The following is a 25,820-nucleotide window of genomic DNA, read 5'->3' as shown; positions in this document are numbered from 1 at the left end:
GGCCAACAGAGAGGAGAAGGGGAGCTTAAAAGGTACCCATGCTAACCATGAGGAAGAAATAAAGCCAAGTGGATAAAGACAGAAGGTAAAGAGGAACATGTGAAGAAATGATGAGAGAATATTGTTCACAGTGATAGAATCCAAGATTTTCCATCATTCCTCATTTCTCTCTAGGCGTTAAGGAACCTCAAGAAATATAAAGGGCAGCTTTGCAGATATTTATGGAGAACTCTATCAATACTGCAGCACTGATGAAAATCTTTACTAACAATATTCATTTGAAAATACTAAAAGAGCAAAGACAAAAGACAGCACCACTGCTTTACTGAAGAACACAAGTTAACATTTTGCTAGCACAAGAAAAATTATGCATACAGACAGTAAATCTTAGGGGACCTTGAATCCAAAGTGGACAAGCATTTGATGTGACTCAGAATGGGAACCAACAGAAAGGTTCAAAGGGAGTGAAAGGTTCAAAGGCTTAATCCTAGCTGCAACTTTCTGAACAAGACAAGACCACACTTGCGAATGTCAGATGGGGCATTAAGACACAGAATGATGAAAATCTGTAAGAAAAAAAAAAAGGTATTTGGGGAATTCTTGCATGGGAACAGTCACTTAAAATTCACATTCAAAAACTCATGCAGAAATTCAAGTCAAAGATCACAGCCAGGCTACAGAAAATACACAGCAATTTGGCTGTGCAATATGTGCTGTCTAAGAAGGGAATGTGAAGAAAGACAGACTAAGAAGGAAAGATTAATACCTCTGCAACAGTTATACAGAACTAAAACCGATGGTTGCATATTTACAAAAAAGAAAAAAACCAAACCAAAAACTTAGGCTTTTGTCTTTCTCCGTTCTTGTGTAAAGAGAAATCTTGAAGAGAAATATCAAGTTTGTTTTTATTTCTTTTTTTTGAGATGTTCATTATTTTGTACTCCTTTAGCACATCCACTCTATTTTTTTTTCCCCACTTGAGAAGATTATGGTCAATAACTCTAGCTAGGAGAGTGCTTCTATGGCTATAAAATTTTCATTTATTTTTGCTTATTTCTTGAGTGTCAACAAAACTAAATGTGATACTTTGGTTGAGGCTGTACCACTGGATTATACGATGGCATTCAGTATTATAATTCAAAACACTCGTATGCTTACTAATATTTCTTTTTTTTTCTTTTGTTTTGTTATCCCTGCTGAAAGCTGAGCATGGGACTTTTCAGGAATGGTTACAGTTACAGAAAGGATGTGGTTAAAATCATGCCTTTGCATAATTAGCGTGCATTAGCCCATAATTAGTGTGCATTAGCCCATAATTATAAACAAGAATTTTAATCTACTATTGCACTGTCAATTAACTTAACTCTGGAGGTTAAAACCCTCATGAGATCCCCTATCATCTGCTCCAGCCTTTACTAATTTTATATTCCATTTCCTATGGAAGGTTTGCCAACTCACTGCCCTAGACCAATAGTAAATACACTGCAAGCTCTATCATTTATTTTTAACTTGGCAAAAGACTATCACATATTCCTACATTCTGTGTCTTGGCTCTTTTCAGACCAAATACCTTGCCTTTCTTCTTACAGTCTGATCTGAAAAGGGCAGTGAGAGAAAAGACTTCAAGATATTTATCTTTTGCTCCAAGGTACAGTGAAGTTAGACTATGCATGGTTGCATTTTTTAAATTTTTCTAAAATGCTCTCTAAAACTTCTGGTAACAAAGGTTCCATTACATCCCCAGATATCAGGCCAGTGATATACTTTGAAGTTTTCCTTAGTGATTAGATGAAATCTTCTTTCATCTGAATTAGTAAATATGCATGTATTTTCAAAATTTACATATAGAAATCTGTATATCCCTGTCTTCTCCATCTCAGGTTAAATAAATTAAACCCTTTAAATTTTCACCACATTTTCATCAGCTAAATCTATTATTCTTTTTGTTCTCAGTTGATTATGCTATTTTTGAAACAGTGTCCAGAAACAGGACATAATACACAAGCTGGGTTCTCACCAGCACTGAGCAGAAGTAGTTACTGAAAAACCCCACTAAACAAAGCGTGTCCAGCATTGTGAACGGTGACTGTGTTTATGATATATCACTATTCCAACCATTCCTCTACAGATACCCTGCCAGTTCTTCTCTATATTTGTCAATATTTCCCGCCCTCCATTGTAGTGCTGTGCAGTTTTTTATATTCAGTTTCATCTTCTTCACTTTGCTTCATTTCTGCAATTCATCAGGAATGTTCTCAATTCTAATCACATCCTCCAAAACTGTAGTAAGCACTTGCTACCATCTGCAAACACTGCACTGTCCTTTCTCATCTGTCATTAATGACAGTATTGACAAGAACTGGCCCAAGATTACACTTGTAAAGCCCTTTTAATTTGACGTGCTCATGTCCAGTCTGATCTTCAGTAAAACATTTAAAGATACGCAGATGCCTATGCTGCACAGATCTAAACATATGAATTACTTCACTAAAGGAAACTTTTCGTTTTCTAACAGCAAGGGACTTTGATGAAGGCACTGATGTTCAAGAGACTATCTGGCTTTGTTTCACTTTCCTTTACGGAAAGCATATTTAAAGAATTCAGAGATCAGCAAAGCGTATTTTCCTTCAGAAAAGACATGCTGGTAAATGTCCATCATATCATCACTAAGTGGTTTAAATGCAATTATAGATTCTTGGTTCATCAGTTTTCTTGGTATGAAAGAAGCTTCATTAGCATGAAATTCCCTGGATCAGTCTGGGAATTAATTTTTCTCTAATACTTCAAGATGAAATCCCAAAATGCAGTAATAAATACTCATTCCAAATGCCCTTTTCTTTCTTTATTTTTAATGTTAACACCATCGTCCCTGCACAGAGATGATTTTCAACAACATGAGCACCACTAACATAAGTCTGCTGAAATCTATTGTGAAACAATCTCTTTCCAGTAGTAGGAAGATACTAGGTCTTAAGCAAAGATTGGCTGTGCATTCCATTTTTTTTTCCTCCAAAGTATACCTCTTCCTCTTCCTTCTAATCTCAAAGTGTCAGAAAGGATTTCCAGATTCAGTTCATCTCCCCCTATACCTTAATCAATTCAAATGTAAAATACGTTTTCCATATGTCAGAAAAAATAAATGTCACTTCCCCACTAGCCACTGAAATCTCAAAGTCAGTTTAAGTTGGGAAGCCAATGCCAAGCCACTAGTACTTAATTCAAGAAATAATCAAGAAACAACATAGGCTTGATTTCAAAAACAAACATTCCAAGCAAAGAATATCCATCATTACAACTACAGCATAGAATTAAAAACACAGATGGAAGTGGATGGACTACTTTTCTCATGGAAGCTAGTTTTTTTTTCTAAAAATGTTGATGAAGAGATAAAGTAGGTTGATTTTATTTCAATCACTTTTTCCTAGCTTCTCTAAAAGAAAGCAAACAAACAAAAAAACCCCAGTGGCACCAGACACCACCAAACACTTCAACACCCTATATAACAGAATACATTCAAGGAAAACGTAAGAAACAAAGTGCATTTAATTTTGCATAAATATGTTTTCTGCCTGGGCAAATCCATCTGCAAAAAAAACCAGCCAAACAACAACCAACAACAAACCTGCATGTGAAAGCATTGTGCTTTACTAGGTAGGTTTCACGTGACTGCTGCTCTAAGACAGCCATATTGCATGCAGGAATATGCAGAGATCAGATCTCACATGATCCACTGTACTTCTTTGAAGCATCTGCAAAGATTGTCTTCATCCCACTTTTTTTTTCTATTTCCATGTTCTATCTTCAAATAGTTCCTTTCAGACTTCTAATTGTTAAGTGTATCGAGGCCATCACTGATGCCCCTTTGCACTCAACCTTGTAGACAAGACACGAAGATAAGTTCTGCCTGCACTGCGGTGAAGTCCATAGCATCTGCACTTCACCTTTCTATTATGCATGCATATCACAGACAGAAGGTATACTTTCAAATTACTTACGAGAAAATTGCATCCCTCTTTTTTTAACTCAAGTATGAGAAAACAGCTTTCTGAAAACTTTGTTCTACTTCTAAGTGTCCTGAAAATAAAAAACAAGTTTCTCAAAACTTATGTCTAAAAACCCAATGGGGCTGGGAAGAAACAATTTCCAGAGTTGGTTTACCATTTTTAAAAATCTTATCTAATGAATACATCTGGACAAGTGTAAAAACCAATGAAATAGATACCTAGTCCTGAGAATGATGACAATTTGCACCTCTTCTATCCCATCCTCTTTTTCTTTCCAGCTTATCTAATTTTCTAACCACACACATTTAACTATACTTAGCATAATACAGAGGCGAAATGAATATTTTCACAGTGATGTGGAAGTGTCCTTCTCTCTTTCAAAGAGCAACAAGGATATTGCGTGTAAGAAACAGTTCTTCAGCTGTTTGCAGCCAGACATATAAGCTAGTACAAAGCTGGATTCCCATTCTCTACAATCCTTCTTTCCCCACACTCTCTTATAAATTGATTTCACTTGAGATCCTTCATAAGTAAAACCTCTTTCTGTACCTGCTTGAGACTGAACTACTGTTCTTGGTATCCTTTTTGTCAAAGTTAGGTTTGTCGTTGGAGCAAGGAATTACTCTCTCAATATTTTTCTAAAGCAAATAAGGAAATATGATTCTTACGGTTACTTCTCATGCAGAATTTTGTGAATCAATATAAAGGCCTACAACTTTCTAAAGATGTCCAGTAACCAGTATGTTATGATAGGAGAGCTCTGTGACATTTATTATCCACTCAGAACAAGTCTAAAACCCCATTTCCACAGAATCTCTTTTCCACTTGGAAAAAACGCACTCCTGCTGCTTCTGTTTTCTATGAGACTTAAATTCTAGTTGAAGAATACTATGGAAGACAGCACTGCATTTTTTTTATTTTTATTTTTTAATTACATAAGAGGAACAAGGAATTAATTTACCAAAAATGTTAGAACAAAATCTCAAGCTTAACACATGCAGAAGAAACCTGTCTATGAAGCCAGACACCTAAGAGCCCTCAAAGACCATAGAGGCTTCCTTACCTCCAGGCAGATCTTTTTATTTGCATCAGGTCCAATGACTTCAAGTTCATGGCACAGTTCTAGCCTCAAATTTGTCTGGCAAAACTCTGACGCTAGGAGAACCCATGTTTCAGCTTGGGAGTGCAGAAAAGGAGAACAGGATTTCACCTCTTGAGCTCTGTTCTGTAACCTTAGTACAAAATGTGAAATATAAAACACTTCTGACCTCAGCATTTATAGTCTGATCGTAACTATTTTCATAAATTTTCCCTGCACATTTTTCAAAGGAACTAAGTAAAGGCCACATCAAAGAAACTTTAAACCAGTCATGAAATACCAAATTCTAATTCCTACAGCAAACATGACTGAAATGTTACACATAAATACATTAAAGTTAATCCTGCCCTGTGATCTACAAAGTGGTATTTCTGCCAACAAAATAGTCAAGTCACAACTGTCCTCAGGGTATGAAACTGAAGTTCATCCATTTTGGTGCATTTACAATTTTAGCTTCTGAGCACTACTGCTAACACATCCAGATCTAATAACATGAGGGCAATTACAAAAACAAAAAAAATAAAAATAGAATTACAGATCCACACCAAAACTTTCACATTATTAAACAATTAAGCCATATAACCATAGAGCTGTGCTTACTAGTTCCATCCTCCTTGACCGAAAACTAGTCTCAGGAGAAGAGAAGGAGGGGGCTAAAAAACATGGAAAAGTGTGGCAGATTCTAGAGGGATCAAACCACGTTGTGTCTCCTCAGTGCATCCCTGGACAGTACAAGTCTGAATAGAGTGGCATCAGGTTGCTTTTGCATTCTCCCAGCTCCCAGTAAAGAGGAATTGGACTGCTCTTGCAAACCTTCTTCAGAGTTATTAAAATACAACCACCCCACTGCTGCCAGCTTTCCAGCCAGTCAGGGAAGTGCTTCATGTCAACCAGGAGGAGCTGCTAGAGAATGAGCTGAAGATGTTTAGCCAGGAGTGCCAGGCTACGTAGCCTTCAAGGGCCTTCCCAGCTGCTTTCCCACCTCTGATCCTCCACAGAAAACATTATGCTAACACCAGACTGACAAAATAGCTATTGCCTTATTTCTTTAAGAGGCACGTATAAATACACATTCACAGAAGGCCAGCGATACCACCCCTCCAGCATTACCAGCACCTTTGACAGCTGAAGTTAAACTTCACATAACTCCCCAACACCCTTTATCAGGCTCCAGGGTGCCTCTGCAGCCTGGCAGACACTTTCAGTACTCTCACTTACAGGACTTCTCACGTGTCCCAGTCCCTGCTGAGGTGGCTGGGCTGCACATCTACAACAGCCTAGTGACAGACGTTTCTGTATGCCCGTCAGGAGAGGGTCAGCAAGGCCAAAGATAAAACCAACAGTGATTTTCCACTGCTTTGTCACTGAATAGGAACCCTATAAACCCTCCATGGTCATCAAAATCAGTTTCTAAGAAAGGACTCTCTCTGAGAACTAACCAGCGTAAACCAGAGATTAGATCCAGCCTCTTGACAGTAAGGTAAACTTGCTGAAAAGCCTCCTAGCTTACAGCTGTGGTTAAAGCAAACTGTCTTCCAGGACAGAAAAATAGAAGATTTTTCCTTCTAAGAATCAGTTATGCAACAGACTCTGGAGGAAAAAGAAACACTGGGAAGAAGACCAAAAAGGAAAATTCAGATTATGAATTTGGTCAAATGTTTCTGCAGAAATAAAGACTAAACCTCTGTATAAGCTCAAGTATATAAGTGAAACGTCACATAATTGTAAATGTGTAATGAGAAGATTATAATCATGGTAATTAGATAATCAAATTCAAAGCCTCAGCAGCACATTGGAAATGGCAAAAAGGTTTATTTTTAGATACTCAATACTGAAAATTTGTGGAGCACAAATCAAATCTGCAATGCATAATAGGCTCTGCTGCTTTGACCCACATAAATTCCTCCCCAGGCCCCTGTCAAACCCCCTTTTCACACTGGTGGCCACACAGGATCTGCTTTCCTCTCCAGATGCTGTTTCCACGTACAGTCTCCCCACCAGAAACAGGGTGGACAACCATAGTTAGAAGCACCATTGCTGGGGTAAGCAAGTTGCTTATTTTTAAGACCATGCACACAGTCTCCTACATGCGACTTTGCCAAAAGGTCAGCTCACTAGCTGCTATAGCACCTACTTCAACTGAGATACAGGAGATGCTGCTGATATAACCAGAATGTCTTGAGTATCACTGGTTGCTAACAGTCCTTAAAAAGGAGACGAGATGAACAAGCCTCCACCACTCTGTCACAGAGCACTGAGCCCAGATAGGTCAGCCCTTCCTTTCTCAAACTTTCTGCCTACAGATGCACAACCCATGGGGACAGCCTGCTCCACAGCCATGTCTCTGCTCTCTAATCCCTATAGCAGGGCTTCTCCCTTCTTGTCTGCCTGTTTCAGATAGGCAGCTTGGAGTTCTGAGCAGATTGTTTGGTCCCCCCACAACCATTTCAGCATACTAGTCCCTGACTCCAAAATAACCTGCACAGGGATGGTGGCATTTCCACAGAGACAACCTGCCACTGCCAAACAGCATATTCAAAACTTTAAAAGCATTAAAATCTTCAGGAAGCAAAGGCTATGCTCCTTCAACTTTAAAACAGGCAATTCAATCATAACAGTAATTTCAGACTTAAGACTTCAAAAAAACTGTTGCAAAGCTAGTGCACAGCTCTCTGTTGTGTATGGTTCTTTCAACTGTGATGATGCAAAGCACTTTAAGAAGACCAAGCATACCAAAAGAGATGCCACTCAGTGATATTTTTGTTGTTACAAAAATAGGTTGAAGTAGAATATGAGAAAGATTAAGACAGAAGAGGACAGGCAAAGAAAGCCAAATCCTTTCCCCTGTGACACTCCTGGCCCATTGGGCTGATGTTGGAGAGTTCCTGCAGCCTTTGTGAAGAAGGATTCACCTCCCATCAGATTGCAGACTGGAAACAGTCCAGTTCTGATATCAAGCTACACCAGTGCTCTCAGCCAAAGAGGGAGGCCACTACCCAGCCACAGTGACTCTTCCCTTCCCTAAGCCCAGCCCCCTGTCAGAAGCCACATTTCTGGAATGTTTTATAAGACCTCAAATTCATAATCTCTTTATGAGTTGCAGTACCTGTGGCTTTTGAATCATCCAAAGAAACACTGGAGAAAACAGGCAGGAACAACAGAGCTTACTAAGGTAAAAGCATAACCAGTCCCTGAAGTCCATCATTCTTGATATTAATTTAAAACTATGTGCTGATTTTGGCTGAGGTAGAGTTAATTTTCTTCACAGTTGCTAGTATGGGGCTGTGTTTTGGATTTGTGCTGAAAACAGTGTTGCTAACACAGCGATGTTTTAGTGACTGCTGAGCAGCCCTTGCACAGAGAGAGCCAAGGCCTCTTCTGTATCACCCCACCAGTGAGTGGCTGGGGGTGCACAAGCAGCTGGGAGGGGACGCAGCTGGGACAGCTGACCCCAACTGACCACAGGGATATTCCTGACCATATGACATCGTGCTCAGCATGTAAAGCTGGGGGAAGGAGAAGAAAGAGGGGACCTTCAGAGTGATGGTGTTTGTCTTCCCAAGTCACTACTACACATGATGGAGCCCTGCTTTCCTCGAAATGGCTGAACACCAACCTGCCATGGGAAGTGGTGAATTAATTCCTTCTTTTGCTTTGCTCATGCATGCAGCTTTTGTTTTACATATTAAAATGTCTCTCTCTCAACCCATGAGTTTTCTCAGTTTTACCCTTCCGATTCCCTCCCCCATCCCATCGGTGGAGAAGTGAGTGAGCAGCTGTGTGGTGCCTAGTTGACAGCTGGGGTTAAACCAAAGCAAATTGATAAAACACTTTGCCAATTTAGAAAATTCAGGTTTGATTTCTTCATTCTGTTGAGGGTAGTAATCAAAGCTGTATGGATGGAGAAAGCTCACACAAGGTAAAAGCTGTATGGATGGAGAATGCTCATACAAGGTACACTTCACCATTCAGATTTTAGTTGCTGTTTGGCAGCTCTGGTCTGCCTTTCCAGCCCTCTGTGGTGGGAGAAGGAGGTCTATATCATGGTTACTGATCTCAACTTTAGTCCAGTTTTTCTAGCACTCACATTGCAAAGCTGGGTGTACACTCACATCTATGTTTCTGTACCCATACCTCCTTCTCTCTCTCTCACCACCCCCACCTCCTACAGACACTCACACTCCCAGAGAGGCATGCAAATGGGACCAGAATTTGTCCTTTGGTGATTCAGAAAAATTCTGAGAAGTTCAAGAAAAAGAAAAATAGTAACAGACAGGCCACTATAAAACTACGGAAATAAAAACCTAAGTTCAGTAAGATAGAGTCTAAGCCCTGATATGCAATAGAAATTATATGTCAAGGAAGCACAGCCCCAGACATCCACTTCGCTATTTTCACAATCATAGAATCATAGAATCATAGAATAGTTAGGGTTGGAGAGGATCTTAAGATCATCTAGTTCCAACCCCCCTGCCATGAGCAGGGACACTACACACTGAACTTTGTCGCCCAAGGCTCCTGCCATGGAAAAGTGTCCCCTGCAAAAATTTAGCTAGGTAAGATCACAGTCCCAGCTGCTGTCCGTATTTCTGTAAAAGGAACATCACTCTGTCTTTGCTGCACGGAAGACTTATCAGTAGCAGATACCATGCAAGGCCTCAAACAGATAACAGGCATATTATCAGCAGTGAGCACAAGACTCTTTCTCATGAAAGCCATGCTTTTTTCAGCAAGCTCTCCAGACATCCCACTTGAGGTGTGAAAGGCCTGGAAACTGCTACGGCCACTTCTGCTGTTTCCATGTTAGCTATCCGCAGAGAAGTGATTAAACTGTTGCAGTGTGCTCTGCATCTTACTAAGAAAAATCTCAGTGTTCTCACATGGCAACATTTTTTCAACACTCAAAAATACTGCTGCACTACCAAAGCCAAAATATTTTACTGCACTCACTGCTCCTACACATGCTCCTGTATCTAAGTACAGGCCACAAAGTGCGATTGTTTCTGTATGGTAACAGCTGGGCACTAAACATTTCCAATACTCCTATGGTGAGCTCACAGGGCATTCACCAGCACAGAAAGCATCACGGAGACCAACAAATACTTTAGGTCTCTGACTCAGTTTTATAGAATAAACAAGCCTTTTCCACTTTCCATCCTCACTGCCTTCAGCAGAACAAGATTCATATCAGTACAAATCTCCCTTTGTAAGTAGTTTCAGTGTAGTGTGCTACTGCCTGAGTGGGAGGCCCTGCAATATGGCCAGGTGTCCTGCTTTCAGTCTGCCTTGAGGACGCTAACGTCCAGCAGACGAGTGTGAGGGGTAGAAAGGAGCAAGGACATGGTAAGCTGTCACATTAAGGTTTATCAAATCTCATATTTTTATCCTCCTTTTTTTCACCTCTCCCTTCTTATTCTGAAATTAACAAATACCCACATGGAAAGCGTGTGACCCACTCTTCATGGAACTGAACTGCAGAAATACTAAAGGTGTATGAAAGACAACCTATCTGCATACTTTTCCATGTACTATGAAATATACCCTGTGCTCTTGCAGTCTCATTCACCCAAAAAAAGGGGTACAGGAATGATCATGGATACAATGAAGTACAGATTGCTTCCTCCTCCTCTATCTGCGTTGCTTACCTTCATTAACTGCATGAGGCTTAATAATGCAACAAGTACAGTTTGTGAATTTTGCACTGTTGACTGGTCCACGACCTCCACTGGAGGGAAAGAACAACTCCAGCTCCTGAAAAGAATTGTAATTGAATACATTTTAGATTGATCTAGCTGCATACATCAGCCTTTATCATAAGTAACAACATCTGAAGTATTCATAGTCACAGAAGATAAACCTTAATTATATAGATTTTTGCACTACAAATACTTTTTCCCTATAATATTCTCTCAAATACGTCTTTCCCTCTCTGGCACCATGGCTACAATCATAAAAACATGACTTGAATTTTTCTTGCAATGTCTTTCCACTTCTGCAACACAATCCATTTCCATTCAGAACATCCAAAATGCTGCTGCTGCCACAGCCACAATCATTTGGGAAAGGTATTCCCAGTTTTCTAAATTCTCTCTCTTTCCTCAGTATCTTTCCCAAATCCACTCCCATACATGCATATTTTATCTTCCCTCTTTTCACATCATCTTTTCCATTATATGAGCAAGTATGCAACGACCATCCATTGTTCAGTATGTTTTCTTTCCATATACAAAGCTGAGCTCTATCCCGTTTGTTTATATTCTTCTTGTCTTAAATGACTAAAATTCTTGACTCATTCCTCATGCCTTAGTGACACTATTTTTATTTTTTTTTTATCTTACTGAATTTGAGCTGATGAACTCAATTGCTCTGATTTTGGGATGAATCTCTTTGCCTCCAATCACTTCCTTTCTTCCCACCATCATTATTCAGGTACCATAGAGCTTGGGTCTTAGACCTTACTGGGGTGAGCCTGACAGCCAGGTTTCTTTCCTCAGTGATATTTTTTCACTGTTTACTGCCAGCTTCACACTTTTTCCATACCATTTATTCACATATGTTACACAATCTGCCAATTAAGATTAGTCAAATGCTCAGAACGCAGATTCCACTTCACACCTATTGGTCAAATTCAGTAAAACTTGATCAGTAGATTTCTATTTAAGGGAAATAATAATATCCTGGGAATACTATTACCAAATCTATTTGACTTTTTTCCTGTGTAACAATAGCAGTGCTAAAGGCCATTTCCTGAAATTGTCTCATTTAATTTACTAGCTTGAATCAGATGGAATAGACTTAGCTATCTGCCAGTCTTTAGCTCATGAGGCTCTGACAATTCCTGTAATCCTTATTTGAAAACAATTACACAATTCAAACGAATGGATCTTTCAACAGAAGGGAAAAAAAATTTCGTTTTTCTCCTAGCAAATAATCCACATTTTAATTAGGCACATCTGAGACAAAAGGGCTCATTTCTTACATCCTTCTACTGATAAAATGCTGCATGCTCCAAAGACTTTGTCCCACTCTGTTAACTAATGTTTATTCTAAAAGAAGGACCCAGGAAAAAGCAGCAAAATATTTCCAATACTTAACACTTTGTTTTATCCATTAAAAGGATCATCAAAGGAAAATAACGTAACAATGCTGAAGCACTAAGATGATGAAGTGACAAACTATAAGCAAGTGGAGGCTTAAAAAGAAAATTGTTTTCCATTCCCTTTACTTTTGATGTAAAGAAACTCCAAAATTTGGCCTGCTGAGAGTTACCAGCTTAAAGTATACCAGAGGCATACTTTCACATGTCATTTAGCCACAAAAAGAACAATGCAGTCTTCCATTTTAACTGTTCAGTTTACAATGTATTCATTAAGTGTGGCCAAGACCAGTTTTCCTTCAGAAGAGTTTGTTTAGGTCCCTGTATCTTATATTTCTTTCTTTCAGCAAAGTTTTGGCAAGCTGCAGCCAACTAGTTTCCACGGCAACTGCTATACATCCATAGAATACTGGGCCTACTAAATTAAAATAGGCACAGGGGGCACAATTTCAGTTGATTTACTGAAGATTGGCATCAGTAATGCCACAAAGATGCACATACCTGCAAAAGTTCAGCATAATAATCCCAGAGTCATAAAAATGCTGTGCATGAATGGGGCCTTCAAATGGCATTTCAAAAATAAGGGAATGCAAAACCAACAACAAACATAAGCCAAAACACTTATGCTTCTAATCAAACTTTTATGCTAATAGATACTCCTTCCTACACTGTCAGTTCAAAAGCTGGCACAGTTGTCACAGCAGTACACAGGAACAAAGAAAAACTTTCTCCTTTATATATGAAGACATCTAGCTATTTAACCAGAACTACACAGGATTTTCTATTGCTTTCCTTCATCAGAAAGGATCGATTTCATCCAAATCCTGCTGACTCTGTACCATCTTCATCAAGTCTGCCACCAAGAAAAAGCACTTCAGGTGCAGCATATGATTTCTTGTCAAAACCAGAGGCACATGGAGAGGATCCAGCAGCCCAAGCATGGTGCAGATATGCAAGATGAGTGCCTGGCCAGCAGAAAATGGCCCACATTTTGCTGTGCCACACAGAAGCTAACCAACTCTCCCTCACCACCAGGATACAATCTCTATGTATATTTTCTAGTATATAGAGGCTGGCAGCTTATTAGGTATTCCACAGCAGGTCTCTTTCCAGTTGTGCTACTGCAGCTGTTCCAATTTTAATAGAACAAAAACTGGGATCAAGGAAGCAACAACTGACATCTTTTCACTGCTGGTCTAGAGCTAAGATACCAGAGCATGATACCAATCAATCATGAGATAAACTTTATCCTTGCCAACATTTATTAGCATATCTACCCCACAACAAGGCACACAGATAGTCACCTCAGTTCTTTAGAAATACTGGTAATATCTATCACCCAGTCCCAGGGCTTTTTCTTAGCACTAAGGAAACACACACTTGCAAACACAGCAAAATAGAACTCAATTCCTCAAAGCCAGGCCCACTGTGCTACCTTTGAAAACACAAAGCAGTATAAAGTGACCTGTTTTCATAATTATTCATTCTGAACAATAACAGCAGAGGAAAGTAAGCTGCAGAGGTCTACAGAGGACTATGGAGGAGAACAGGTAAGCGCAACACAGGATGGCACAAATGATTTTGTTTAATCCGTGAAAAATATCTAAACTAGTTCTGAACTCAAGTGGGGAAAAAAATAAAAGGGATTCCTGACCCAGCTGTTACCAAATAAAGTAAAAGTAAACCTCAGTCAACAAACAGTCAAAAACTTACTTGAGCAGCTGAAGCAACTGAATCTGGGCCATGAGCTGCATTTCTTAGGCCAGTATGTCCAAAGTTCCCTCTAATGCTCTCTGGTGCATCAGTCTGTGCTGCTGCAGAGTTTGCTGGCCCCAGTAATGTTTTCCATTTACAAACTGCATCATCTCCTAAGATTTCCATAGCAACAATGGGACCACTCGTTATGAAATGGAGAAGCTCACTGTAAAATGGAAACAGCACATGGTGATCCATGCTACAAACTGAAACCAACGAAAACGTATGATCCAGTGGAGATGCTCAGAACTCAACTCAGCAACGCCTTGAGCAACTTGATCTAACCTCAAAGTTGGCTCTGCTCTGAGGAGGAAATTGGACTAGGTCATGTGAAGACACTCCCTTCTTATTATGGTTGTAGAAAAAGAATCAAGTAATACAAACTCACTCAAGCTACTGTGTAGCATGTTCAATTTCAAAAGAGTTTTAAAAAGACTGGTACTAGAAAGAGACCTTGTTAACCATTTGTCTGATAGGAACAATTCCTAAGCATGTCTCTTCTGCACAGCAGAATTTCAGGATTCTCACACGACCTGTGTGTTTCCCACTCACGCAACTTCAGTACTGCTGAAGTGGATCCCCATGGATCTCTCCCACAGATTTTGCCCATCCAAAATCCAAAGTGGGAGAGAAGGGAGAAACAAGATGCGGAAAGTTTGTGGGTAAGAGGAGACTTAACTGCAGTTACCACATCCTGGCATAGGCAGAAGTCAACTGACTTTAATGGGATGAATCTGAGTAAGAAGAAGAGATTGTCAGGAGCAGCCAGTCTTCTGTCCTGACCACCTCACATTGAAAACAGCCACCCAAAATTGGAAACCCAAACATTCTATTAAAAAAAAACCCTCCATAACTATAATTCTGTATTTTTACAAAACACACACACCACCAAGCCTGCCTTTTCACTGTGTCTGGACAGAACCAACAAAGGAGAAAGTTGGCTCAATGTTTTTGTACTACTTTCTCAAAAAAAAAGAGCTTTACACAGTTATAATTGTGCACATGTATGCTTCTCCAACTATCTTCTTCCTAATGATCACTTATGCAATGATCAAGGGGCAAAAAGAAAAGAGAAATCCTACTATTCTTTGCTAAAGGAATGATATTAAAACTATAAAAAGTACCACAAAAATAAAGAAACTACACAGGGATAAGCTATTGGGACTCAGGTTCTATTGATCAGAGACTGCTTGTTTAGGTTACAGTTAAATGGCTTACACATACATACACCCAAGAAAAAAGCAATTTCTACAACACTGCTCATGGTTCAGACTGATCCCGAATATTAAATAAAATTTTAAAATTGAATTCTTTAATATGACATTATTTTCCAAACAAGTAGAATTGCTATTTTCCGTACTATCCACAAGACTCACATTGACCAGTGAACTTAAAAACTAAATCTCAATTTAAAGACAAGTAATACAATGCTAAATATAAATGAGTCAGAGATTTTACATTTCGCTGCCTTGAAGATCCTTGCCCTGTTTGATTTGTAATGCTTTATAACTATTTGTTTCTAATTTAGGGAAAAATCCTACACAGAAGATGTAGCCAATAGGACTGTAGAATGGGAGACAGGCACATCACAGTGGACAAAGGCTACAAGTTTCTCAGATAATCACCATTAGCATAGATAGACATCTGTGCAATAACACTACAGGCAAAATTCTTGCTTATTTACCAACATATTCAAGCAGGCTTACTCAGCAAAAAAAAAAGAAGAAGAAAAGAAAAAAAAAAAAGGCAATTCTAAATCCTCCTCTGATCTCCAACATGGTCAGACATAGCCTGGAGCCATGTGTCCATGAAGAGCTTGAGTTTGGACCCACAATAAAACAACTGCTTTGCAGGAGAGCAGCTGGCAGATCCTAATACTCAAACACCTCCTGACAGTACTGAAACCAGGTCTTTTGACCAAGTGAGTGCAAACCCAGGTTCCAACACAGCTGAAAAACACAAGGCAGAGCTGCACCCTCTTCCTAGAAAAGGCAGACTGCCAAATCCAGAGGGAGGAAAGTAGTTGTTTGTTGGCACCCTCAGGCAAAGTAGAAATGACATGACCTCTGGGTCATAGGTATTGGTCTGGTCAGTTACAACAAGACTAGGTTTTTCATGTTAGGTGGAGCAGTCTAGCACCATGGAAGTTCGACATTTTGTCCAAAAGTAGCAGTACAGTAAACAACTACCCCATGCACTATCCTTTCAGTTACTTTCAATTTGGGGTACTTGCTACCAAATCAATTCTCACAGCTAAGCATTCCCCCTAATTGTCATTATCTTGAAGCTCCACCCTGATCCTGAAGATGCTCCTTCCCTTGGCTTTGAAGTTTTGCCCTGCTAGGAGCATTTTCACTCCTGGGAGACGAAAGACATTGCTCTGATATTATCAGGCTCTAAAGAGTGTGAGTTAAAACCCTGAATAGCTGAAATAAGGATCTGTCCCTTGAGGAAGATGAACAGGGTGCATGCTTTGCAAAGGGCTCTACTCGACTAAGAAAAGTTCTGATTTTCCCATGGTCCTGCAGTACCAAATATGGTAAATGAATCCCATGCATTCATTAAATAAGCTTAATACATGTCAAGATGAAACTGATATACCTACTTATAAAAAGGTTTTGATTGATGGTCTACGTAGAAATCAGCTGCTTCTTTTCTGAAAAAGATAAATACAGTTATATACCACACACATATATATATAAACACCTCCCTGAAAAACACAAACTATCATTGATTAGCATGTTTCCACAGGTAATGTCTTCCCCAGCTGGACAGTTTGTGGGATGTTCATGCTCAATAACAGAAACTACATTTAATTTTCTGTCGTATTTTGTGTGGCTACAGGTGTAACTTGTAGCTGACTCCTCCTTATGCCTTATGCTCCTGCTCTGGGAAGGAACTAATTACTGAAGCCCATAGCATGGACTTGCAAGGTCACTGATGGTCCCCACTTTCTCAGTTTGAGAAATAAATGCAGTAGAGTCACCTTGCCAAGCCATTCACTGTTAGGTCGTTTTCATCTTTCATCTCAGTTTGAGTGTGTACGTTGGTTAATGAAGTTTGGTTTTAAAGCATAAATAAAGAATTTAACTGCTTCATTAGGACTAATTTCCTTATCAAGGCTAGTGTTTGATTATTCTGGTGCATAACAAAATATTGTATAACCTGATTTCTATTCAGAATCCTCAAAAGTTAAAAGTCACATCAGCAGCACAATGCCCTTCAGATTAAAACTTGCTTTCTCCCACATTTTCCCACTTGAAAACTCAATTTGGTCTTGCACTTTCCCTGACAGAACACAGCAATTATTACACAGTGCTTCCTCCCAGAGCAATGGGGTTTCTGTAATGGGGCAACTCCTTCCATTGCCAGGCAAATAAAGGCCATCAGGCATATGTCTGTACCACAGCTGTTACTTAACCTTTACTCAGGCGCTGGAAGAAAAAAGATACCTTTTCAGACAGGGTGGTGGCGCCCCTCCAAGTTCTGCGTTGCCACAGCCACGCTGCTAGCAGCACTGGGCCCAGCTACCCAGCTACACAAGTTTCAGGGACCATGATGCAGACTCAGGATCCATCCACAGGTGGGCACACCATTTCACCCCACCATGCCCTGCAGCTAGCCAACCTACTCTCTTCCCTGCTTTTTCTCCAGCTGCCTCTCATACTTAACCCTTGCTTACAGCACTTTTTCTGCATGGCAACCAATAGAAAAATCCATGGAGGTTTTCAAGTCTAAAGATGTCATTTTTCAGCTTCAAAATTCCACTTTAGAAGTGCAGGCTCGGTCTTGGCTTGCTCCATATCCTGGTGTGTACCACTTTCTGGAGCTGGAATTTGTGGAGAAGGACAAGCTTTTCAGGACGATTGACAGGTGAAAGATAGCAAAACTGCTCACCCCTACTCTGAATATAAAGTTCCTAATCAAAGCAGAGCTGCAGGGAGAATAAAAGATTCCCGCTTGGAAAACTGTTTTTACCTGCAGAAACAGTCTTTTGATTTTTTTCTGGTCTCCCTGATTTTGCCCACTTTGAGCAGCTGTCTTGACTGGAAGAAATTACCTGAAGGTTTTTCAAGTAACAGATTCCAAGTATGAACAAAGGCACAGTTCTGTCAGCTGCAATGGAACTTTTCACATCTCTCTCTCATTAGCAGTCCAAACTTAAGCCAAATATTGCCAGAGGAAAGAACCTCAAGAAAAACTTCAGGAGACTTTAATTTTCCTAACCTTGACAAATATTTGAACCGTCACAGCTTCCTCCAGCTTTTTTATCAAAATGACCACCTGCTCACTGGAATTGAACAATTCCTGGCTTGTTGCTTTCAGTTCAGTGTAAGTATGAGCTATTCAAAATTCAGAAGATTACCATTGACCATACAGCTAATATGCTTTCCTTTCATTTCATAACTAAGGCAGAAACATAATTTAAAAATTATGCTGGTCACAGAAATTCCTGCAACCTCAAGCTTCAAACCTACGCTCTGTAAATAGCCTGAAGTTTTTGCTTAGAATTCACTATTTCATCAGAAACCCCACTTCTGAAACTAATCCACCAAATAACTTTGGATAGCAAATATGAAAGAGGTATGCAAACAGATTACGTATCATCATTTCTGAACGTGAAGAAATATTTGAGGAATCTATTTCTGAAACAAATCGAGCTCTACTACTCAGTTAAGAATTCCTACTGCAATAAATATAAAACTGCAGTTGTGATGTATAACAGTTCCTTTTCATTTCATCTCTCTCATTAGTTCTCTGCCTTTAAAGAATGGAAAACAGTGTTCATCTGGGAATAATAGACTGAACTAACATACGATTATGTGAAGAGACTAGAAAGCTGACCTATCAAAGCAGGTGCCTGCCCTCACTTTCATACCTTGGCTACAATTTTTACAGAAGGCATGAACCTACTTAACAGTGATTGTAAAACAGATGTCAGTAATAATCCATTTAAAGAAAGCAGAAGATGATGACGCTGGTTTGAACAAGCATGCCTGCAGAGATATAAAGGTTTAAGACTTTGGCAAAGCCATATTTCTACCATTTTAAAATGGCACAGATCCAAGGAACAGAGTATATAGTAAGCAGAGAAACCACAAATAATCAAGACTTTTTTTTTAAGTATATCTAGCACAACTCAATCTTGTGCATTTTAACAACTGTTTTCAATTATACGAGACAAGCAGGAATTTTTATATAGCAATAGGCAATGAAAGTTCAAATCTCAAAGTTATTTCTCTTCAGTGAGTCAACTCTAAACCACGTGATTTGGCTCGGCAGTTCTTCAAGTTCTCAGACAGATGCTGAAATAAAGAATGACCCAACACAACACTTCAGGATCAAATTTCTCAGACTGCAGGTGAGCAAGCAAAAAATGCTGGCTTGAAAGAGACTGTCAATTGTAAATCAGCATTAGAAACCTGACTGACCTCAAGAACTGGAGTTTGAGGGAGGATCTGGGACCAGTATCGTGAAACACTGCAGCAGATGAATGCAGAGACAAGAGGTGGAAGTCACACAGTTGTTTTATCAGCATTTCAGAATGCCAAAAAGGTTCTGAGGTCGGAGAAAATTGTTCCTAACCTCATACATAAACCGTAAGAACACATGAACATGGTATTATGTAGAACAGATAGCTTTTCTTTTCATAGACAACTTGTATACGAACAGGCTTGGCAAAGGAGCAATGAAGAAATAAAGCAGTAACTTTGGGGATATTGTCTAGGGTAAATTAAATATGTTTTCTTTCCTCTGCAGCATGCCTCTTTTTTGAAATCTTGTGGCTCAATTTGATAAGGGAAGAACAGTGAACATTAGGGGGGATTAGGAAGATGCAAAATCTCTCCAACCTTGCAGAAACATCAGAAGATCACTTTCTTTGCCTGAGACTTCCAGGGATTAAAAAAACCACAAACAAGTTTGGGTCTGAGAGCACAAATTAAGTTAACGGATTTACTGAGAGCAAATAAACCAATGCTTTTTTAAAGTCAACCCAATTATAATCAGTATGGTTTGTATCAGGAAGCCATGAGGTGAGAACATACAGACATGTCAGTAAACACTGCTGAATTGCTATAACTATGGTAGTCACTTTGGAGTGACCAAAACAGAGACATTACGCATTTGATCACACCAGGCTCTTTTGCACAGAACTTTTTAACTCTTAGCTTAATTCTCTACATGCTTTCAGAAACCTACATGATTATGAAACTGATGAGTCTCCCCTCTGTAATCCATTGGAATGGATTTGATGTGCGGAACAACAGAGGATAGCTTCAGAGAATGTTCTTGTCTGCAAAAATAACATTTAGATACAACAGAGCTAATCTTAAAAAATCCTTACCTTGAAAGCAACATCATTTTGGCTTTAGTTATTGTAAATCCTGCATTAATAATGATATCAATTAATTCTCCAATCTTGGGCACTGCATCAGGTTTAATCAAAGCCAGTGTTCTGGGAGAGAAAAAAAAGAGAGCAATACAGCCAACATTACTTTCCTTAGAGCATTTGCTGTGCATGTTGAGTTAATATCCAGACAAAAAAACATCACATCAAAGACATAAATTCTGCCACGGTCGAACATCCCAGTCCCAGTGTTTCATCAATTTCCACGCTGTTCTTGAATGCCTGCACAAGACATTATTTTGATAAGAATGAGCTTTGCACATTACAATTTCCTCAGGTTTCTAACCCAAGGCAGCCCAGAGTGCCAGCAGTCTTTATTTACTGACTTCTCCCTTCCCTCTCAGAGCATACAATCCGACCACTTCTTCCTTAGCTACTGTATATCCCCTACAGCTCCTCAGTCATGGCTCTGGGTTAGAACACAACTGTTTTGTTAATGTCTCCCTACACTCGCTCAGTTCCCTTTTCCCCTCATTTTAATTACTATCTACATAAAAATGAAGCTGTTAAAATTCCCTATTTAAAAATATTACTTAAATCTGTGTCTCTTTAAAAAAAAAAAAAACTAAAGTGAAATGATTGTTTTATTACTACTTTTAAAATATTTGGAGGCCTCGGTGAAAAAAAGGTCTTAATGTTCTTGGTACAGTACAAACACAACGGTATACAATCTGCATGCCAAATAGCTGACACTGTTAATAGACACAACAAAAGGTTGGCAGAGGAGGTATTATGTCTCTTATACTGACTGACAGCTATATTCTAAGGGAGACCAATCAAAAAATTTCTACACTCTCCCCCACATCTTTGTTTCCAAGTACATCCTGTCTTCTAGATAATTATCTTTTTATACTATACATCTCCAAGTCCAGGACTGTTTTATTAGCGCACTTGCATAGCACCGAGTACACCATCGGCGTTAAACGTATTATTAATCAAAAATAACAAGCACAAAAAGAAGGTCTGTTAAATGGCATCTTCTATTTGCACTCATCTTGTGATGAGTCAGCTTCAAATGTGCTCAGCTTACAAATCAACAGATTTATTCAACCCTGAATCTCAGAAACTCCACGTCCCCAAGAATCCTAAAGAGCTCTCTCCATCTTTTACACTGTTACAAATAATGAAGGCTATCTGAGATAGAATTTTTCATTGCAGTATTTCACTAGATGAAAGGCAAAATAATTGCAAATTTCTCATTTTATATACCAGCATAGCAATGGAAAGCTGCCTTTAGGTTAGCAGTAATATATTCTAGCCAATGCAAATATGCTGAGATTGCAGGAGATGGATGAACTTCCACAGCATTTACCTTGAACTGTAAGTGACCCCAGATTGACAGATGCTTTAGGAACAGATAGAGATTATTTCACAGCAAATCTAAAGGAAGGGAGGTGTTAGGACCAGGGAATGTAATGAGGAAGATTTGAACATATGCGACATTTCATCTGAAACCAAGGGGGAGACATAGATGATCTTCAGAGCTCAGAAACGGAGATTTCCTCAAGCACCAGGAAGCTCATATACATGGACCAGCTTAGGCTCAGATCAATTAAGAAATACAACACCAAAAGACTGAAGGACTAAGGATAAACTGCATGACTGTAGTCAACCAAGCCCACGCTTCAGTTCATTGCAGTGCAAACTAAAGTTGGTTTAGCCCCATCATCAGATCAGGAAAGGCTGACCTCTGGCCAACGTTCAACACAGTTCACCAGCATACTTCATGCAGCCTACGGCCCATAGCCTGTTCATCTCTTTCGCAAGGATTTCGCAGCTCCACTTCACTTTGTGATATTTATCATACGACAGGGTGTGCCACATGCATCAAGGCACATGAGGGGGAGCAGCTGTGAGCTTGACTGATGACACATGGTCACAAGGTGCATGACCTGCATCCTAGCAGAAGAGGTTCTCGATTCTGTTGTTTACCATGAACATTAAGGAGCAAATCACTGAACACGATGTCTAGTGCCACTTGCATTTCCTTGAGGACTACTTTTTTGAATCTATGTTATTACACAGGCTATTTGAGACAGACTGCTAATGATAGAAATAAATTGTCCCTTACTTTTCTATTTCAAGCTTTCTCGTAAAACTAATTCCCACCAATATGTAATAAAATATTGCACTATGAAGCAATTTACCTACAAGTCATTAAGGCAAACTGCAATTAGCAACTCTTATAACACCTTTTCTCTAACACTGGTAATATAAACTTTAACATTTCAGTGTGAGCTTCTCAGAGGTATGCAAGGTAAAAAAAGTATAATTCAGGATGCGAAAGACTTTCTGAGATTGGATTTTGATTCATGTGCCCTATTTTTAGTTTTAATGAGGAATGTGTTTCTTGTGGTTTAACATGATGTACTCTGTAAAGTACATTTTGAAACAGTTTTGTGTCTAGGAATGAAGGAGAAAGAATGAAAATTAAGCTTATTTACTTAAATTTTCAGAGAGACTGTATGACTGTACTGCAGTGAGTACTGAAACAACAGAAGATGGGAAGTGATCAAAGGAATGATGCACAAAGCATGCTGTGGCTATGCTTCTGAGATATACTTATTTCTAATAATAGGACTGTTGCATATACAGTAGCTTATGTCTTGTAGGGGAAGAAAAACTGATTATCTCAATGACAAGAAGCCTAAGAATAACGTATCTCAATCAAAAAAGAATTCAAGTATTTTTGGTTGAGACATAAGCTTTCTAACAGCATTTTCAAAACCAGTGATATTAAGTGACTCCAGTGTACTCAGACAGGAGGCACTAGTCAGACAAATGTTTATCTCAGGTTACAACCACCCTGGATCACAACGAAAGACTACAGAAAGAGGAATTCCTGTCCCATGCCAGTGATTCCTTTTGTGGTACACTGTAAGTAAGCACAGGCTTACTTAATAATTTTAGTGACGGTTTCCTTATGATACCCAGGGAGGGAAGCAGGGAAGACAAACGCTCAAATATGGCTGTATTTAAAAATTGACCCAAGATTTAAAAAAAGTAGGTGTAGAAACTGGAACTTGATAGAACTGTCTTAATAATTTTAGCCTAATTCTAGAAAGGGCCTGTGCAAATCTAGCCTCTTTTTACACATCTATTTTATACCTCATGTACTTAGAGTCACATTCACCTGCTTTGTTTACAAAACCAAAGGTCCCTCATTCAAAACATTCAAGATTTTTTATATATACTCCTCAATTTCCCTCAAAGCCTTTGCTGAGCCTGCCTACATACAAATTCAGTGACTAAAGAAAGTATTTCAAAACCCAAACTAAACTGCTGATAGTCGTATACAGCACAAAGGCAAGAAAAAGTCAGGGAAACATTCTGCCTTGTACAACATCCTTAAAATTATTAATAGAATTCCAACTACAGATTATTTTAGGAATTATCAAGTATTGAAGAAATTTTATTCTATCTATTTAACTAAGAATAGCTGTAAAAATTGCTGGGAACAGGCCAAAAGGACAGATACCTCATATGCAACTCTTTTGCCCAAGGACTCTTTTAATATGACCCTGCTTACCCAGTGAAAGCTTCTGTAAAGAAATTGGATTTTGAGAATCCCTTGCCTGTTTAAGACACCTTTCACTATGTTCCTTCGGGCTATTCTGAATATGTAACACCGCTTACATATCTATGTTATCTTTCAGACAACATTCCTAAAATATTTTCCAAACAGCTGACATGTCATAAATTCCCTCCCTTCCTCTTGTAGAGCAGTACAAAAATCCACAGACTCCCAGGACCACTTCCTTGACGCAACTATAGTGTTGCTATATAGACAGCGACTTCCCTTACAAGAAGAAAATGTCATTTTATCACAAGCTGCCTTTTCTTGGTATAACTTCATCAGCACCAGGGCTTATGCTAGTTTAGGCAGAGCAGGAAATGCACAACTATAAAAAGTGACATTGATATAAAAACCATAGATAAGACAGGCTCCACTGAGGAACAGAGAAAGCAGCCACATTTACAGAAGCCACCCTCTGGTGTTCTCCACCTCCTTTACTACTCTTCCACCATGCCAAACCCCAGCTTGGAGAAAAAGTACCGGGAGAACTCCTTCTGGAAAGATATTATAGCAGTCATTTCCACGGCAATGTTTTTTGTCTGGTTAAGCAAGTATGTGTGTTAAAACTTGCAACTCTTCCTATATTTCTGGTTACGTACAACTCTCCAGAAAAAGTTCAAAATAAGACCAGTTAGCAGGAGGGAGCAAGAAAATAGGTGAGCAGGGCTCACTGGAACATGATACCTAAGAAAATACTCTGTGCTCTTTTCAGAAAAATGCTACAGCAAATTATCATAATTTATTAATTTGTAAATTCAGAGATTACTTGCACTGCAGTCAAACCACACTTAAATTCCTTGTAAATCACACACATGGAGTTTAGAAGATGCTGAAAAAATTCTCAGAAAAAATCCTCCATAGTAGGAAAAAACAATGGAGAATGGGAATGGGCCTCTCTCCTGTTACTACTACCAACAGAGTAGATCGGATTGGCAAGGCACTAAGCTTCTGCACAGATCCCAGAGAGGCAGGTGCTAGTTTTGCAAGATCCAGACCCTTAAAGGCCAGTGCTCAGAACTACCAAATTCTGCCCTGAAAGAATCCCCAAATCACAAGAATCCTACTGCTGCCTACCCTAGGGAGTAAGAAGACTGCAGAGGACCCCCTGTTTTCCTCCTCCCCCTCTTCTCTCCCAAAAGACCTTGTGGAGGCAGCAGTTGACAACATGGAGAAGCTGGCCTTGAAGATTTATCAGGTATCAATGGTAGCCATGAGTTTGCACATAAGCTGGGGCCAGTTTGCTTCACTCCAGCTATCAGTATGCCAGATCATTTCAAACTGCATGCAAACTTGCAGCTATCTCCTCCTTTCTCCATAGTAGAGAATACTTGTTTCATTTCCATCTAAGAACAACTACTTTGAAACCCAAACTACAAAGGACGATTTCAAAACACATGCATTCTTACTTCTCTTTACGGCTCCCCAGCTTGCGGGCTGTATATTGATCCCCATAATCCACTAAGGTTAGATGACGGGAAAACACTGTGATTTTGTTGCCCACAAATAAATCCTCAAGGTGTAGGCTCTCATACTTGGTGCGCTTCAGGAAGGTGCGATGATTCTTCACATCATACTGCAGAGAAAAGAACATTAAAATCTGCCATAGCAAGAGAATTAAGCTGTGGGCAAACTCAACATAATTTTTACTCTACCTTCAGAAATTTCCACAGTACTGTGGGATTGAATCTGATCACTAAATTGATTTAATTCCTAACCCTTTGGACTTACAGGTGCACCAGGAAAGCTTAGAAGACTAAACCACAGTCACAAATTTATTCCATTTAAATACTCTCAGGCTAACAGCTATCTTTGCATTTTTCATGTCATCGTTTGTTTGTGCTAATTCAAGCTGTGATAAATGGTTCAGGTGCCTAGTGGAT

At 39.3% G+C, this 25,820-nt stretch overlaps 1 protein-coding gene across 1 annotated transcript in view; it reads right to left on the bottom strand.

Annotated features, from left to right (window-relative positions):
• NME7 (NME/NM23 family member 7) overlaps positions 1 to 25,513 on the bottom strand; it is a gene marked incomplete at its 5' end in the record, with an annotated part of 70,282 nt that extends 44,769 nt beyond the window's left edge. Inside the window, 5 exons of the mRNA XM_010020400.1 lie at positions 10,749 to 10,854; positions 13,913 to 14,120; positions 16,560 to 16,610; positions 20,301 to 20,411; positions 25,347 to 25,513. Coding sequence (XP_010018702.1) covers positions 10,749 to 10,854; positions 13,913 to 14,120; positions 16,560 to 16,610; positions 20,301 to 20,411; positions 25,347 to 25,513 — 643 coding nt within the window. The remainder of the gene's footprint in view (positions 1 to 10,748; positions 10,855 to 13,912; positions 14,121 to 16,559; positions 16,611 to 20,300; positions 20,412 to 25,346) is intronic.
• Between the last annotated feature and the right edge of the window lie 307 nt (positions 25,514 to 25,820).

Source organism: Nestor notabilis, unplaced genomic scaffold, assembly GCF_000696875.1.
Source record: "Nestor notabilis isolate BGI_N333 unplaced genomic scaffold, ASM69687v1 scaffold8348, whole genome shotgun sequence".
Classification (NCBI taxonomy): domain Eukaryota; kingdom Metazoa; phylum Chordata; class Aves; order Psittaciformes; family Psittacidae; genus Nestor; species Nestor notabilis.
This window is presented reverse-complemented; position numbering and strand designations above follow the sequence as displayed.